General features: G+C 49.2%; 1 protein-coding gene across 1 annotated transcript; it reads left to right on the forward strand.

Moving 5' to 3' along the window:
- Window positions 1-41: 41 nt before the first annotated feature.
- Window positions 42-7,423, forward strand: Swi5 (SWI5 homologous recombination repair protein). The gene is made up of 5 exons (XM_048348692.1): window positions 42-334; window positions 623-671; window positions 3,957-4,078; window positions 4,914-5,008; window positions 6,906-7,423. Exons 1-5 carry the CDS (start codon window positions 42-44, stop codon window positions 6,968-6,970), a joined length of 624 nt encoding a protein of 207 aa, XP_048204649.1. The 3' UTR covers window positions 6,971-7,423.
- Window positions 7,424-18,648: the final 11,225 nt, after the last annotated feature.

The raw sequence follows: 18,648 nt of genomic DNA on the forward strand, positions 1-18,648 counted from the left end.
GCGTGTCCTAACATATGCCACATCATTGGCTCACGGGAAAGATGAAACGGAAGGAGGCGTGGCCCGCGCCCCCCCCACCGCGAGCTACGAGCGGAGGGGCGGAGTTTTCGGAGCTGCGCGCGCAGCGCGGGGAACCCAGCCCCGCCCGTGTTTGGGGGCGGGGCGAAGTCTTTTCGGGTGCGCGCGCAGCTTCGCCGGCGGCGGTTGGCTGCGTCCCTCACCGAATTCCAGTCCCCGGGCCGAACCCGGGAAGCCGCGCTCGCGCCGCTGCCCTGGACCGCCCTGCGCTGCGGACTCCCCCAGCCCGGGGGCCTCGGACCCCAGGGCTCCGGAGGTGTGCCAGGTCCCTCTCCTGTTTCCTCACGCTCTGTCCCGCACTCGCACTTTGGAGGAGTCGGCTCTAGGGTATCCGCCGTCCGGTCCCCTGGTCAGACCCCCCCCTCCCCGCCCCCGCCCCCTTCCTCGAGGGCCTCGGGGCGCGGCCGTGTGCCGGCCTCCTCCCCGCCGAGCCCCCAGTCCTAGTCCTCTGCTCCTCAGCCGCCTGCTCCCTCCGCACCCCCAAGGCACCCGGTCCCCTGCTTCTTCTCCATCAGCCAGCCTTTCTCTTTGCACTCCTCTCCAGGACGGAACCCGGGCTGAACCGAGGTTGCCGCGGGCCCTTCCGGTCCCCGGTGAGTATGCCTGGGCGCCCCCCCAGCCCCCCACCCCGCACCTCCACCATCCCCCCCTCCCTCCCCGCACCTCTCCCTCAGCCCTCTCTACGGCCGTTCCTCGGTGAACTCGCTCTGAGAAACTCCCTCCCCTCCTCCTGCCCTCTTGTTTTTCAAAGAAGGGTCAAATCCCAGTGCTCACTGGTTTCTCCCCTCACCCAGCACCCCCCCCCCCGTCTGTCGTGCCTGCCCTTCCCCCGGAGGGGGGTTACCCACTAGCAGTTCTCTCCTTTCCATCCCTCACACTCAGCCTCCTTCGTGTCTCCTCTCCCATGTGGGTTTCACCATGTAGCCCAGGCTGACATCAGACTTGACCCTGCTTCAGCCTCCCCACTGCCGGGATTACAGCCCTGTGCCACCGTGCCCAGCTCCATTTGCTCCCACTAAACACTGGAGATGCTGGTGTGCGTCAGGCAGCCCCTGCCCTCCAGAAAGAGCCCCAGGCCAAAGAGAATAAACATAAAAACCATGCCAGGGGCTGGGAATGTGGCTTAGTGGTAGAGAGCTTACCGCCCTGGGCTCGATTCCTCAGCACCACATACACAGAAAAGGCCAGAAGTAGCCCTGTGGCTCAAGTGGTAGAGTGCTAGCCTTGAGCAAAAGAAGCTCAGGGACAGTGCCGAAAACCTGAGTTCAACATTCCCCACCTGATCATTAGTGCTTATTGCCACTCTTCCATCATTTCTTGTCTTTGGTCTAGGGAGCCCTGCTTGCACCCCTAAGATTGAACTAGGTGCACACTGGCCTGAAATTTTTTTTTTTTTTGCCAGTCCTGGGGCTTGAACTCAGGGCACTGTCCCTGAGCTTCTTTTGCTCAAGGCTAGCACTCTACCACTTGAGCCACAGCGCCACTTCCAGCTTTTTCTGATTATGTGGTACTGAGGAATTAAACCCAGGGCTTCATGCATGCCCACCCCTGTGTATGATCTCTTACCAGCCCTGACATTTTCCTAGATACTTGGAGCTGCCTACGGTATCTTTGCCTTCCTATCTACTGAGTTTGAAACTACAGTTGCATCCTAGTCAGGACCACCAAACAACTCACCCCACTGTCTTCACACCTGCCTGTGGTCCTCCTGTGAACTCTGCCTTGCCTCCTTTCTCTCTCTCTCTCTCTCTCTCTCTCTCTCTCTCTCTCTCTCTCTCTCTCTCTCTCTCTCTCTCTCTCTCTCTCTCTCTCTCTCTCTCTCTCTCTGCTGGTCTGGGGCTTGAACCCAGGGCCTAGGCTCTGTCCCTGAGCCTCTCTGTGCTCAAGGCTGGCACTCTACCTCTTGAGCCACAGCACCACTTGCAGCGTTTCTGTGGTGTTGAGGAATCGAACACAGGGCTTCGTGCATGCTTGGCAAGCACTCTGGCACTAAGCCACATTCCCAACCCTTGTCTCCTTTCTAACAGCACCTCAGTTGCTATTGGTCTTGTTTTCACCCTTGGCTCTCCACTTGCCCATTCATATGTGTGTTTTCCTGAATTGGGTATATGAATGTACCAAGTCCTCTGTCTGCAATACTCTTCTAGTTTTTTGTCAAGCTAATGCCTAGTCATCCCCTTAAAACCCTGCTTCCTCTGGAAGCCATAGCCCAGCTTCTGGCTCAGATCCATTGCCCTGTTAGATACTGCCTTCAGAGTTAGATACTGTACTTCAAAGCACTTTTTAGACTTAAAACTAACAATTAGGTTTTTTTTAATTACATCTTCATTTGACAAATACATACTGTCTAATGTAGACCAGGAACTGTTGTAGCCTTTGTGCTATCATCAGTAGACAAAACACAAAGTCAGGCTGCAAATGTGGCTTAGTGGTAGACAGCTTGTCTAGCACGCATGAAGCCCTGGGTTTGATTTCCTCAGTACCTCATAAACAGAAAAAGCCAGAAGTGGTGCTGGGGCTCAAGCACTAGAGTGCTCGCCTTGAGCAAAAAAAGCTCAGGGATGATGACCAGGCCCTGAGTTCAAGCCCCAGGACTGACAAAAACAAACAAAACAGTCCCTGTTTACTATCATTGTGGTGCATGCCAAGCATTTGTGGCTCACAACTATCACCCTAGCTACTCAGGACTTCAGTTCAGAGGATTGCAGTTCAAAGCCAGACAGGCAGAAAAGCCCATGAGACTTCTACCTGCAATTAACCAGCGAAAAGCCAAAAGAGGAACTGAGGAACTGTTGCTCAAGTGGTAGAATTCCAGCCTTGAGTGGGAAAAAAAAAAAGCCAAGCAAGACCATAAGGTCCTGAATTCAAGCCCCAGAACTGGTGCACGTGCAAGCACGCACACACACACCACCACCACCACCAGAAACAACAATAAGTATCAGGACTAAGGGACAGGTTGTGATTGAAGCACCACTTTTAGCAGACAGGGCTGTCAGGGAAGAACCTTTCTGATGAGGTAACTTGTAAGTCAATCTTTAAATGTAGGAAGGACATAACATAATTGCTGGGTATTTTTCTCTCTGAGCCTTGGCTAAGTGTTTCTGAATGTAGAATCCCAACTGTAAGTGTTGACCTGGAGCTTTTGCCAGTGCTGGCAGACACTGCTTACTCACTACTGTTGGCCTAAGAACAAAAACTGTGTCTTCCTCCATCTCTTCTTGTATCACGTGTATACAGTTCATCTTTCTTCTGGAAGATTAGCTGTGTACTAGACCCTGGCCTTAGTGGCTTTTGGAAACAGAAAGGGCAAAGATGAAGTGTAGCCTAGGTGAAGAGTTTTGGTATACAGTGAGATGATTACCCTGGTGACATTGCAGACTCAAGAGGAAAACCTTAGAAGGAGCCCGAGGTGAATTCTCTGGGGTCAGGTTGGAGGCCTGGGTGAACCTGCTAGTTGGGGATTGGGTTTGGCTGGAAGTAGAAGGAAATGCCACCTAAGGGTGGTTTAAACAGCCGTCAGGGATCCTAGGCTCTAGTTTGCTCCATCCTCAAGGCTTCTGCCTCATCACCCAAGACTGCTGGTCAGCTCCATGTTATAACCACAGCTAGACTGAGAGGCCAGAAATGGACATGCATATGCAAATGTCCATAGAAGGACATTTCCTAGAGTGTCACATGCCACTGCCACTTTTAGTAAGTTCCACTTGCCATAACTTAGTCATAGGGAAGTTGAGAAATGTACTGGTAGTCTGGGATGGGGGGAAGGGGGAAGGAGGTGTCTATTAAGCAGAATTGGAAATGACTATTAGGTGGCATGATGTAGGCTCTAAATAGTGGCTTGCTGGTCACTTCAGCTAATGACTTTTTCTGCCACTCAGCGGCCATCTCCCAAATCTGGCCAGTCTGATGGGACCAGCGAGCAGTTCCTGAACATTGATATTCAGAAACTGAAGGACAAGAAGGACATGCTGGACAAGGAGATCTACCAACTAATGTCAGAGTAAGTTGTTTTTTGTTTTTTTTTTCCAGTCACTGTGCTTGAACTCAGGGCCTGGGCACTGTCTTTTTGTGCCTTTTTGAGCCTTTTTGTGCTCAAGACTAGTGCACTCTACCACTTGAGCCACAGCACCACTTCTGGCCTTTTCTGTTTATGTGGTACTGAGGAATCAAACCTGGGGCTTGATGCATGCTAGGCCATACCTCTACCACTGAGCCACATTCCCAGCCTCTGAGTACGTCTTATCAGGTTAAGACAACCTTTGGCCTAGTATGTGACTTGGTGATGGAGCACTTGCCTAGCATGTAAGAGGCCCTAGGTTCTATTCCCTGCATTACAAAAATGAAAAACGAGAACTGAAAATGCAGCTTAGGTGGTAGAGCACTTGCCCAGCATGCTAGAGGCCCTGGGTCAATCCCTAATAGTCACCTCCATTCTCTCTTTAAGGGTAGGGGAGGCTGGTTCTTCCTTCAGTTCTGCAAGTTTTGCACACCAGCCACATGGCAGAGACTGAACAGCATTTCACCCATGAGGGAATCTGCCTGGGTCATGTGGCCATCTAGAGTACCTCAGCTGTGGCCAGAGTCTCATAGCACTGATGTGGTAAAGGCCCTTCCCTTAGAGCACAGAACACATTTGCAAGGAGGGAGGGCCTGGGCAGATCGCTTGCCATGCTGTCAGCCTCAGGGGGAAGTGTCTGCTGTGCCACCGCTAAACCCCTCACCTTGTAGGCATGAAGGAAACTTTGGCTAAGCACAGCCCCACATCCTGAGTCGGGGATCCTCATCAGCTTTCCTAACAGTGCTGTCCCTCCCTCTCCCTTCCTTCCTCATCCCAGGGGCTGCAGTGTGGATGAACTGGATGACCACATCTCCCAGCTCCATGAGTATAATGACATCAAGGATGTAGGGCAGATGCTGCTCGGACAGCTGGGTGAGCAGCCACACCCCTCCCCTCCGGTGTTGGATTTTGTTCCTAGGCCTTCTAACTTGCCACATCTCCCATGCTTCTCAGCTTCCCTGCTCCTAGAATGTTCTAGCCCTCTCACCAGCCTTTGTTCCTCCTGGTCACTTAGCAAGCCCACGCTGTAGCTCCTACCTTAGTCCCGGGATTTTCACCCCAATGGCAGGGCCTGCCTTGGAGCAAGTTTTAGCAGGGCTGCCCCATCTGCATGTCTGAGGGTTGAGGGACCCCTGGTTTTCCAGAGCCTTCAGAGTGGTTGAGATATCATCTGTGCCTCAATTGGCTAACTTACTCAAGAGGTAGCAAGTGCCAGGGAGACTCTTGGTGAATTAAAGGGGTATTCTGTTCCTCTTCCACTCAATCTTACTAGGCAGGGGGCTTTGGCCAAGGCAGACAGCTGTAAATCAGGGAAGCCCTCCTTGGGAGTAAGGCCAGCTAGGAGGTAAGGCTTTAAACAAACGCTCCAGTTCCTTCATCTAGCCCTAATTTGTGGGCATCATCATGTCCAAGTGTAAAATGGCACAGTGGCCAGAGCTGGGGCTCTCTGCATAGTTGCTGAATGGCTTAGCACCTGTTGCTGAAATCCATCCCCATGAGCATATGTAGCTCAGAGCAACCTAATATTCCAGGCAGAGAGGGATCCTCTGTTTCTGTTTCATTGGGAAATAAATCCCAGAGGAGGAAAAGAAAAACAGGAGGGAAATGTAGAGTAGTAGTACAGGCAGTGATTTGGAGTCCAGGGGTGTGATAGAGCCCAGCCCAGTGTCAGGAGCATTGTTTTATTTATTTATTTTGGTGCTGGTCCTGGGCTTGAATTCAGGCCTGGGTGCTGTCTCTGAGCTTAGCTTTTGTGCTCAAGGCTAGCATTCTACCACTTGAGCCACAGCTTCACTTGTGGCTTTTTGGTGTTTAACTGGAGGTAAGACTCTCCCAGACTTTCCTGCCTGAGCTGGCTTTGAACTGAGATTCAGATCTCAGCCTCCAGGGTAGCTAGGATGACAGGCGTGAGCCACCGGCATGGGGATAAGGCATTCTTGTTAGAACAGCATATCACTTGCAGGTCCTGTGAGCTGGAGCTGGTGGTGTATTCCATTTTTGTTTATTTAGTGAGTAGTTATGTGCTCCTACTCTGTACCAGGCACTCTGCAGGGTGGTGGAGACGCTGGTAAAATAGACACTTTGAAGGCCCTTTCTCATGTGGCTTAGGTTTTGGTGTTGGGAGCAGACAGAATGGTCATTCAGGAGATGAATGCAGTAAATGATAGAATATGTTAAGTGCTCTGAAGGAAATAAAGGGCAGAAAGGGAAAGGATGCTGAGATCTGAAGAAGGTGAGACCAAAACAAGTTGTACAGAGGCGGCCTCTGAGGACGGTTGAGGAGGGAAAGACAAGCCTTTGAGAGAGAGCTGCAGGAGGAGCAGTATCACACAGGTGGTAGATGGGCAAGGGCTGGCTCCTGGGCTATGCTGAACACTTGGGCACCTGGTGTGGAGACAGTTTGTATTTCAAGAAATGCCTTGCTGCTCTGTGGAGAAGGATTCTAGGGGAGCTGCATCTCATGCTGCAGAAGGGGTGAGGGTTCGGAGGAGTCAACTGCTCCCAGACCAAATGCTGAGCATCAGTATCTGGCCCGTGCAGGAACGCAGACTGCTGGGTGTAGAGTGGACAGGGTCAAGGCTCACAGGGAGAGTCCTGGAAGGAGGGGCAGGAGGGGCACCTTTGCCAGCAGATGAGGTGTAAGTATAGGCACTGACTAGAAGCCAGAAGGATTGGTCCTAGGGGGTCAGACAGCAGTGCTGGTCCAGGGTTTTGGCCACATCCTCTCTTCTCTCCCCTTTGGACAATCACCTTCTGTCCTTCCTTTCAGCCATGATTCGAGGTGTCACCACCAAAGAGTTGTATCCAGAATTTGATCTGGACATGAATGACTGAGCAGTGGCTCCCAGCCTCTTGTCCTCAGCCTACTGGGACAGCAGATGTGGACAGGAAAAACAATCAGAGCCCAGCCAGTGCACATGCAACGTATCCAGAGATTTTAAAATGCTGGATTCTGTACAAACTTGAACAGAGCCTCAGGGTGGTAGATATTGTCAATTCCAAGGTTCCTGTGGGTCCCGGTGCTGCTTGTTTCTGGACATGTGCGTGCATTTCTCCCATTTTAAAAATATTTTTGGCACTTTAGAGGCTTGAACTCAGGTCCTCGTGCTCCCACTTGGATTTTTCACTCATGGCAGGTACTCTACCATTGGAGCTATGCCTATAGTTCAGGCTTTTTGCTGAATAATTAGAGATAAGACTCTTAAATTTGTCTGTCTGGGCTGGCTCTGGACTATGTTCATTATGTAACATTTCCTAATAAAAATGTGTAATCTTGGTATGAATCTCTATTCTGACTCCCTCTCCTTACAGCCCCAGTCATACCTGGGAAACTTCCTGCGTCTGACCTTAGCAGCCTTCCACGCATCGGGCACTGTGCTAAGTGCCTTAGATCCACTATCTCAGTCTTTTGTATTTTTTGGCAGTGCTGGGGTTTGAGCTCAGGGACTCGCGCAGGTGCTCTTATCACTTGTATCATGCCCCCAGTCCTGAGAAGTTTTCGTTCTCAGTTATAAACATTAGAGGGAACTAAGCCCAGCTTTGTATTGTATGTGTTTTTTTGTTTGTTTGTTTTGTTTTGTTTTTGCCAGTCCTGGGCCTTGGACTCGGGGCCTGAGCACTGTCCCTGGCTTCCTTTTGCTCAAGGCTAGCACTCTGCCACTTGAGCCACAGCGCCACTTCTGGCCATTTTCTGTATATGTGGTGCTGGGGAATCGAACCCAGGGCCTCATGTATACGAGGCAAGCTCTCTTGCCACTAGGCCATATCTCCAGCCCCCCAGCTTTGTATTGTAGAATTTGAAAAAGAAAGCCGGGCGCCAGTGGCTCATGCCCGTAATCCTAGCTACTCAGGGGGCTGACATCTGAAGATCATGGTTCAAAGCCACCCAGGAAGGAAAATCTGTGAGACTCTTATTTCCAATTAAGCACCAGAAAATTGTAAGTGGCACTATGGCTCAAGTGGTAGAGCACTAACCTTGAGCTAAAGAGCCTCAGGGACAGTGCCCAGGCCCAGAGTTCAAGCCCCAGGACCGACAAAAAATAAAATAGAATTGTCCTAAATCAGACTGGCTGGATTATTCCAGAATGTGAGGAAGGCAATATAGGGAAATATTTAAAAGTTTCATAAAGGGTCTGAGAAATGTAAAAGGTTTGGAAAAGATTAATCTCATGAAAGGAATTGTACATGTAATCAAGATAAGAGACTTAGCCTGACACAGTGGCTCACAAGGTAATCCCAGCCAATTGGGAGGAGGCTGTAGGAACACTGGCCAGGCCAACCTGGGCAAAAAGTACCAGATAGGGGCTGGGGATATAGCCTAGTGGCAAGAGTGCCTGCCTCGGATACACGAGGCCCTAGGTTCGATTCCCCAGCACCACATATACAGAAAACGGCCAGAAGCGGCGCTGTGGCTCAAGTGGCAGAGTGCTAGCCTTGAGCGGGAAGAAGCCAGGGACAGTGCTCAGGCCCTGAGTCCAAGGCCCAGGACTGGCCAAAAAAAGTACCAGATACTATTTGAAAAACACAAAAGGGCGGGGGCATTGAAGGGTAGTCAAAGCTAGCTACAACAAGCACACAAGCAAAGACCTACCTAAAGGAAGATTGATCAAAATACCTTCACACTAGCCTGGAGCTTAGAGACAGCACCCAGACCCTGGAGTTGCACAGAAACAAAAAATACTTTGAGCTGATCAATGACTGCCATGTCTATGGGCTGTGTAGGGAAAGGTTTGACTATAAAGCGTAACATGCAAAAAAAAAAAAAAAAAGGGCCAAGAATATGATTTAGTGGTAGAATGCTTGCCTAGTGTGCATGAGGCTCTGGGTTCAATTCCTTGGTACCCCATAAGCTAAAATAAAACACGAATAAACCACAAAGAAAATAATTTAGTGCACTGAAATTATTGTGTCATTACAGGAATCTACACGTGTTCGTCTCAGAACTATACTGAGAGATCAGTTGTACCGTATGTAATTACTTGTGTGTGTGTGTCAATACTAGGCTTAAACTCAGGGCCTGGGCGATGTCCCCTAGCTTTTTCAATTAAGGATAGCACTTGAGCCACAACTCCACTTGCAATTTTTGGTGACTAATTGAAGGTAAGAGTCTCTCAGAATTTGCTGCCTGGACTGGCTTCAAACTGTGAACCTCAGTCCTCAGATCTCAGCCTCTTGAGTAGCTAGGATTACAGTCATGAACCATGTGCCTGATAAGCCATTTCTTTTTCCTTTCTTTTCTTTCTTTTTGCTGGTCTTGAGGCTTGAACTCAGGGCCTGGGCACTGTCCTTGAGCCTCTTTGTGCCCAAGGCTAACACTAACTCTTAAGTCATAGCACAGTGAGATAGAAGAGTCTCACGGACCTTTCTGCCTGGACTGGCTTCAAAATGTGAATCTTTTTTTTTGCCAGTCCTGGGCCTTAGACTCAGGGCCTGAGCACTGTCCCTGGCTTCTTTTTGCTCAAGGCTAGCACTCTGCCACTTGAGCCACAGTGCCACTTCTGACCATTTTCTGTATATGTGGTGCTGGGGAATTGAACCCAGGGCCTTATGTATACGAGGCAAGCACTCTTGCCACTAGGCCATATCCCCAGCCCCAAAATGTGAATCTTGATCCTCAGATCTCAGCCTCTTGAGTAGCCAGGATTACAGGTGTGAGCCACCAATGCCTGGCTCTTTGTTTTTTCTAATTTTTTTATTTATTTTTTATTGTGGTTATGAGGAATCAAACCAAGGCCTCATGCATTTTAGGAAAGCACTCTACCATTAAGCCACATTCTAAGCCCAAGTATGCCATTTTTTGTTTTTTGGGATTTTTTTTTTTTTTTTTGCCAGTCCTGGGGCTTGAACTAAGGGCCTGATCACTGTCCCTGGCTTCTTTTTCCTTAATGCTAGCACTCTAGCACTTGAACCACAGCACCACTTCTGGCTTTTTCTATATATGTGGTGCTGAGGAATCAAAACCAGGGCTTCATGTATATAAGCCAAGCACTCTACCCACTAGGCCATATTCCCAGCCCCATTGTTGCTTTTGATCGGTTATGGGGCTTGAACTCAGGCCTGGGCACTGCCCCTGAAACTATCTGTGCTCAGGGCTAGCACAAATTGAGCTACAGTGCCACTTTCAGGTTTTGAGTGGTTAATTAGAGGTAAGAGTCTCGTGGGGACTTTCCTGCCTGGGCACGCTGTTATACTTTGACATCAGAGTGTCAACAGGTATTTCCACAAACGAGGCTTTTTTTTTTTTTTTTTGCCAGTCCTGGGGCTTGAACTCAGGGCCTGAGCACTGTCCCTGGCTTATTTTTGCTCAAGGCTAGCAAGGTGCTACTTCTGGCCTTTTCTATATATGTGGTGCTGAGGAATCAAACCCAGCGCTTCATGTATACAAGGCAAGCACTCTTGCCACTAGGCCATATTCCCAGCTCCTAAATACAGGCTTTTACTGAGTACATTTTACATATGATGAAACTTAAGACTCAAAAGAGGGGAAGCAGGCTGGGGATATGACCTAGTGGCAAGAGTGCTTGCCTTGTATACATGAAGCCCTGGGTTCAATTCCCCAGTACCACATATACAGAAAACGGCCAGAAGTGGCGCTGTGGCTCAAGTGGCAGAGTGCTAGCCTTGAGCGGGAAGAAGCCAGGGACAGTGCTCAGGCCCTGAGTCCAAGCCCCAGGACTGGCAAAAAAAAAAAAAAAAAAAAAATCAAAAGAGGGGAAGCAAGGTTGGAGGCCTGGCCCGGTTGGTAGGGCACAAGCCAATGAGTAAAAGCTGCAGTTACTGAGTACAAGTCCTGGTCTCAGACCTTGGGGCAGGGGTGGGAAGCAACCGGTTAAAGTCATACTGGATCTGTTGGCAGAGCCAGAACCAGAGCCTGGGTATGTCTAGCTTCCAAGCCTAGCTGCTCACTTTGGACTCTCCTAGCAGACTGGGTACACTGAGTATACTCAGAGAACAAGACTTTGTCAGATTCATGTCAAATCACATCTCATACATTCAGTATTCATTCATGTGTTCCTGGTCCTGTGCACTTTGGTCTTGGATGAGAGCTGATGACCAAAAGAGATAGAAACAGGACTGAGATGTACTTCTGAGAGTTATGCTTTTTGCCACCTCACCTGAGGCCTCAGTGCCTTGACCCATACCCCTCTCGGTGATCTGAGCCACATCTTTTTACCTTGAAGGAGAGCAAGCATGTGGCCAGGCTCAGGGGAGGGAGCCACAGGAGAAACCATCCCTGTAGGCTCCACTCTTCTCACTCCACGTGGAGACTGGGCTTGCCTGGCCTCTGCTTACACAAAAAGAAGTGTCTGAACACCACATACTGGGGACCTATGATCTCTGTGTCTCTGCCACACAGTGCCAGCCTGCCAGTAGGAGCTAAGAAGCAATAACAACACAAGTTGGTAGAAGACTCTCACGGGGCTGGGCGCCAGTGGCTCACACCTGTGAGCCTAAGCTGCTCAGGAGGCTGAGATCTGAAGATCACAGTTTGAAGCTAGTCTGGGCAAAAAAATTCCCTGAGATTCTTATCTCCAATTAACCACCAGAAAACCAGAAGTGGAGCTGTCTAAATGATACATTGCCAGCCTTGAGCACCAAACTGTAGGGACAGTGCCCGGGCCCTGAGTTCAAGTCCCAGGACTGGCACACACACAGACACAGAAAGAGTGTCATACAGGAGCATGTATGAGCAGTAACTAAGCAATCTGAGACACTGCCAGATCTGGGGGAGAAAGAAATATTGCTGCTCGTATCGTAGAAGGAATCCGGCAGGTAAGAAAGTAAGAGAATAGCTCAGCTGGGGAAACAGCAAGTGCAAAGGCCCAGAAACAGAGAACTTGGCCCAGGACCCAGAGGGATTTAGTCTGGGCGAGGAATGAGTGGGAATATTATTTGCAGGCCTTGTCTACTTGGATACTTGGTGTGAGATGAAAACAATTTTAAGAGGATTCTGGGAAGAAAACGGCTCTCTCGGGTGTCATGACGGGCATCGGCCTCAGGAGGGCAGTGTCCACTCAGATGTGCTCAATGGCCAGGACAGCAGCTGAGAGGCTATGGCTAAGGCCAGTGGCACAGTCCAGATTCTTACAACACTCCGCATAGAAGGGGTCTTTCTGGCAGCTGTTGGTGCCGAGTTCGAAGCCACTAGTGCGGAGCAGTAAGGAGCTACCTGGTTGGGATACAGATTGCTCAGGGTGGTCCCAATAGTGCTTGAATACAGAGGCTGGCTGACACTATGTAGTTTGATTACATCCAGTGTAAGCCCCATTAGAAAATATTTATCCAAACTCCGTATATCAGCTTTTAATAACAATAAAAATTTTGGAAGAAAAAAATCCAAGCATGGTGGCACATGACTACAGTCCCAGCATTCAGCAGACTGGGGAAGGAAGATCCTTGAGCCCAGGAGCTCAAGACCAGCCTGGGTAACGTAGACTCAATCTCAAAATTTAAGGAGTCAAAAAAGAAATATCATAGCACCTACAAATACAGTACTGCCTTTACTCCTATCACGGGGGCTAAGTCATTTCCTCTTTTTTTCCCCCTTATGTGTGTGTGTGTTTAATTTGAGACAAGGTCTTACCAAGTAGTCCAGACTAGCCTGGAACTTGGTGTGTAAACCAGGCTAGCAGAAGAGGGTACACTTCAGTGTGAGAGAGAGACAGAGACGGGGGGGGGGGGGAACAAAGCTCATGCTGAGGGACCAGTGCCCTCTGTGATTGAGGAAGTAAGTCAGCCCTGGAGGAATTATGAGGAAAGCACTGAGTTCCATATGAGGGAAACAGGGTTTGTAATTAAAGTGAAAGGTGACAGTCAACTCAAACCAGTTACAAGCCAAAGACTATATCAGATAAGGAGAGATTACTGCAGTCACCAGCATTTATGAAATTGGGTGGGTCAACCAGCTGAGAGCACCTGACCTGCAACATCTCACTGACCACTCCCTAACACTGCAGTGGAGTAAGGTGTAGTTAGCACCCCATTTCCAAATCAAGATTCAAAAAGAGCATTTGGCTAAGGTCCCAGGTCCATTGAGTAGCCCAGCTGCCCCAGAGCTGGCTGAGTAATGTCATGGACTGCCCTCTCTGCTCCATGGCAGTCAGATTCTCTTGACTCTCCCTCAAGGTCATGGAGTAAGAAGGATGAGCTGGCCTTCACTCTTGTTATCCTGGCTACTTGGGAGGCTGAGATCTGAGGATAACAGCTCAAAGGCAGACAGAGCAGAAAAGTCTGAAACTGTTTACAAAATAACCAGCCGGAAAAGCTGGACTGGAGGCGTGGTTAAGTGGAAGAGTGTGTGCCACGAGTAGAGAAGGCTGAAGAAGAGCTCAAGGCTCAGGACTGACACAATTAAGTGTTGATAATATCCGTGGTGGCTATGGTTTTTGTGGTGGTTGTTTTCAATTAATTGAAAATAAAGTCTGCTGAGATGGTTGCTGGTGGCTCATGACTGTCTTCCTAACTACACATCAAGCTGAAATCTGAGAATCAAGGTTTGAAGCCAGCCCAAGCAGCAAAGTCTATAAGATGTATATATCCAGTTAAACACACACACACACACACACACACACACACACACACACACAAGTGGAGCTGTGGCTCAAATCGAATCAGTAGAGTGCGAGCCTTGGGCAAAAGAGCTACTGGCCAGTCAAGCAAGTTTGAGGCCCTGATTTCAAACCCCAGTGCTGCCAAGAAGTACATGAAATTCTTAAGAGCTGGGCTGGGAATATGGCCTAGTGGCAAGAGTGCTTGCCTGGTATACATGAAGCCTTGGGTTTGATTCCCCAGCACCATATATATAGAAAACGGCCAGAAGTGGCGCTGTGGCTCAAGTGGCAGAGTGCTAGCCTTGAGCAAAGAGAAGCCAGGGACAGTGCCTAGGCCCTGAGTCCAAGGCCCAGGACTGGCAGAAAAACCAAAACAAAAGAAATTCTTAAGAGCTGTAGCCATAAAGGAAGACAAACCAAAACAACACTGAGCTTCCATCTCACTCCAGTCAGAATGGTAATCAGGGAGAAAACAACAAATATTGGTGAATATAGGCAAAGGAATGTGAATTCATACAGCCACTATGGAAATCAGTATGGAGATTGCTCAAGAAAATAAAAATAGCTGGGCGTAGGTGGCTCACGGCCGTAATCCTAACTACTCAGGAGGCTGGGTTCTGAGGATCATGGTTCAAAGCCAACCCAGGCAGGAAAGTCAGCGAAACTCTTATCTCCAACGAACCACCAGAAGACCAGAAGTGGTGCTGTGGCTCAAGTGGTAGAGTGCTAGCCTTGAGCTGAAACGCTCAGGGACAGCGCCCAGGCCCAGAGTTCAAATCCCACAATGAACAAAAAGAGAGAGAGAGAGAGGAAAGAAAGAAAATAAAATAAAAATAAAACTACTATATAGTCTTGCTATGTCTAATGTCCCATCAAGTCCTGCCTCAATCCAGCCTGCCTTCAGACACACCCATGAAGCTCCCTGACCCTAAGAGCCAGTGTTGCTGACTCTCATCCACTTGCCTGCCCTCAAGAATCCTCTCCCAGGTCCTGCTGTACTTGGCTTCATCCAGTCCCTGGAGGTGACCTCCACCTGGCCCCCATGGTACCAACAAACCTGCCCAGCTGGCTTGCGGAGGAGCTGAACCTGTTTTTCCATTTTGATTTAAGGCTCAGCAGGACATGTAGGGGATGGAGGTGGAGTGGATGAGTGTTTGGAGCAGGTCACTTTGACTTCAACCTGCTTTGCAGACCCCAAGGTGCCTGGGGTTTGTTTAGACTGAAGCCCTAGGGTGGTTCCACCCCTCTAATCACCCCCTGATTTACCCAGCCATAGTATTTGTCTCTTAGTCAGAGTCCACCACCCCCACATCCTCATCCAGCCCATCTCTGGGAGAAGTCTCCAAAGATGGGTGAGTCAGGACTGACAAGACATTGCAATGGAAACCCAAGTGGTTGATAACATCCATGGGGAGGGGGGGGGATGTTTGTTGTTTGTTGGTTTGATTTGGATTTTGTGTTTTGTTTGAGACAGGTTCTTACTGTGTAACCCAGGCTAGCTTGAAGTCACCCTTGTGCCAGTGTTGGGATTACGGGTGTTAGTTCACATGCCTGGATAGTTTGGGGTTTTTTAGTCTGTGGCCAGAGAAGGTTATATTGCATATAACTAGACACAAGAGGCTGGGCTTCACCTCACCAGACCTCAGGACAGAGAATGCCGGTGGTGCACACTTTACAAGGGCTCCTCTTTATGAGTTCTGACATAATGACTACACAGAGGCTGCTAAGTGTCAGCCTGGTGTCAGGATGCTGACCCTTGGTGTGTTCTAAGTATATTCCAGGCCCTGAGGCCTCTCAAGTGGGACCTTAATGAACCAGCCTCTTCAGTGCCCTAGTGAGAGGAGGGGCTGGGGAAGGAGTAAGAGGATGTGGAATGGGCTAGGAAGAATCTTGCTGGGTGTTGGTGGCTCATGCCTGTAATCCTAACTACTCAGGATGCTGAGCTCTAAAAGATCACAGTTTGAAGCCAGTCTGGGCAGAAAAGTAGCCATGAGACTTTTATCTCCACTTAACCACTCAAAAACCAGAAACGGATCTGTGGCTTGAGTCTTAAGCAAAAAAGAGCTCAAGAACAGCGCCAAGGCCCTGAGTTCAAGCCCCACGACCACCAACACCAACAAAGAATCTTTGTTCAGACAGGGACGTGTGCCAGCCAAGGAAGGGTGGGGATTTAGCTGAGTAGCAGAGCATTTGCCTGGCAAGTGCAAAACCTTGAGTTCAATCCTCGGCTCTGCACAAAAGAAAAGGAAGGAAGGAAGGGAAAGAAAGAGAGGTAAGAAAAAAGAAACCAGGGAAGATGACATCAGAAGCTAATAAAATCTAGGATACCCCAGCTCTCTCAAATCTTAGATGAAGGAGAGAGAAAAGGTGGAGGGAGGTGGGCACTGATGGCTCACGCCTGTAATCCTAGCTACTGGTGAGGCTGAGGTCTGAGGGAAAGTCCATGAGATTTATCTCCAATTAACCACCAGAAAACTGGAAGTGGCGCTGTGGCTCAAGTGGTAGAGCGCTAGCCTTGAGCTGAAGAGCTCGAGGACAGTGCTCAGGCTTAGAGTCCAAGCCTCATGAAGACATTAAAAAAAAAAAAAGGCAGAGGAAAGGAAGGAGGGAAGAAAGGGAAAAAAAAAGGAAGACAAAAGTGAATCTTGAACAGAGTAGGGGAGGTCACTGGAGTGGAGATCTACAAGAGGTCAAACGGGCCTCTGGCTACAGGGAGGGGGACTCTAGGCAGTGACCTGCAAGTAGCCAAAGCCTGTAGAGAAGTGTATGAGGAGCCAGAAGAAGCCAGTGGTGCGTCAACAGGGTAAGCAAAGAGATGTAGCCAAGTGCCAGTGGCTCATGCCTGTAATCCTAGCTACTCAAACTGAGATTTGAGGATCAAGGTCTGAAGCCAGCCTGACACAGGAAAGTCTGTGAGACTTAACCATCTAAAAGTCAGAAGTAGGTACCATGGCTCAAGTGGTACAATGTGAGCCTTGAGCACAAAAGCACGGGACAGCACCCAGGCCCTGAGCTTAAGCTCTAAGACTGGCCAAAAAGAAAGGGGGGGGGGGGCTGGGAATGTGGCTTAGTGGTAGAGTGCTTGTCTAGCAGGCATGAAGCCCTGGGTTCGATTCCTTGGTACCACATAAACAGAAAAAACCGGAAGTGGTGCTGTGGCTCAAGTGGTAGAGTGCTAGCCTTGAGCAAAAGAAGCTCAGGGACTAAGTTCAAGCCCCAGAACTGGCAGGAGAGAAAAAAAGAAAGAAAAAAGAGGAAATACAATAAGAACTAGGGAGGGAAGCTGACTATGAGGACCTTTCGGCCTTTGAAAGACTTATACTTCAAAAAAAAAAAAAGAAAAAAGAAAAAAGAAAGAAGACCGGGCTGGGGATATGGCCTAGCGGCAAGAGTGCCTGCCTCATATACATGAGGCCCTGGGTTCGATTCCCCAGCACCACATATACAGAAAATGGCCAGAAGTGGCGCTGTGGCTCAAGTGGCAGAGTGCTAGCCTTGAGCAAAAAGAAGCCAGGGACAGTGCTCAGTCCCTGAGTCCAAGGCCCAGGACTGGCAAAAAAAAAAAAAAAAAAAAGACTTAGACTTATAAATGAGAAAAGAAGGGATTTGAGCAGAAAAGTGACTAAACATTTTTTAAAGTTATCTTTTAAGTATTTGTACAAAGAGACTTCGTGTCAACCAATTTCATAAGTACAGTGCATCTTGGTCAATGAAGGTTTCTCTGTTTCCTCTGACCCAGGTAGGGTGGGATGTGGGGTGGTGGTGGAAGCAGGTGATGAGTCCAAAATGGTCAAATTCTGGAGACACCTGTATTGAAGGCAGAGAGTGATGGAGTTACTATGGCAACTGGGGGGGGGGCTGTGAAGCAAGGGACCCGGGAAGTCCTAGGTCTCCACGGCCCAGCATGCCAGCTCCAATGGCAATAACTAAGCCACAGGTAGAGGTCAGACTAGAGGTATAAATGGGGGGCGGGGTGGGGAGGGGTGTGATCCTGTAATCTGTCAATGTCATTGAAAACCATGGCTGACATTGGGCGGATGTCACCAAGGCAGCGGGTGTGGGCAGAGAAGGGGGTCAGGGTCAGAGCAGATAAGAGGGGTCACCCAGCCTGCTTTTGCTGAGGTGTTTCCAGAAGACAAGTGTCCTCGGGCAGAGACTGTGACTGATGTGTTGTTAGGAGAGATGAAGGGATTCAACAAGGAGTCAGCATTGATCTTTATCAGAGGAGTTTCTAGAGAGCTGTGGCAAGTAAGAGTTTGATTAAGGGAATTTGGGAGAATTAGGGACTGTGACAAAAACATCCTTTCTAAGTGTTTTGCTCTATAGGAGGCAGAAAAAATGCAGTAATGTTTTAGTACTTTGTTGTTGTTTGTTTGTGTATGTGTGTGTGCTTACACATGTAGGAAAGTGCATACAGCACATGGACTTAGTCGTTTTGTTTTTGTCAGTCCTGGGGCTTGAACTCAGGGCACTGAGCACTGTCCCTGGATTCTTTTTGCTCAAGGCTAGCACTCTACCACTTGAGCCACAATGCCACTTCCAGCTTTTTCTCTTTATGTGGTGCTGAGGAATCGAACCCAGGGCCTCATGCATGCTAGGCAAGCCCTCTACCACTAGGCCATATTCCCAGCCCCCTTCTTTTTTTTTTTTTTTTTTTTAGACTTGTTTTGTTTTTGTTGCCAGTCCTGGGGTGTGGACTCAGGGCCTGAGCACTGTCCCTGGCTTCTTTTTGCTCAAGGCTAGCACTCTACCTCTTGAGCCACAGCACCACTTCCGGCATTTTTCTATATATGTGGTGCTTAGGAATTGAACCCAGGGCTTCATGTATACAAGGCGAGCACTTTTACCACTAGGCCATATTCCCAGCCCCCGTCTTAGTCATTTTTAAGTATATATCTGGGTGGCACATTCACACTGCTGTGCAGACATCATACCGTACCATCTACGTTGTCACCCTCCCCC

The sequence above is a fragment of the Perognathus longimembris genome, chromosome 1 (assembly GCF_023159225.1).
Source record: "Perognathus longimembris pacificus isolate PPM17 chromosome 1, ASM2315922v1, whole genome shotgun sequence".
NCBI lineage: Eukaryota > Metazoa > Chordata > Mammalia > Rodentia > Heteromyidae > Perognathus > Perognathus longimembris.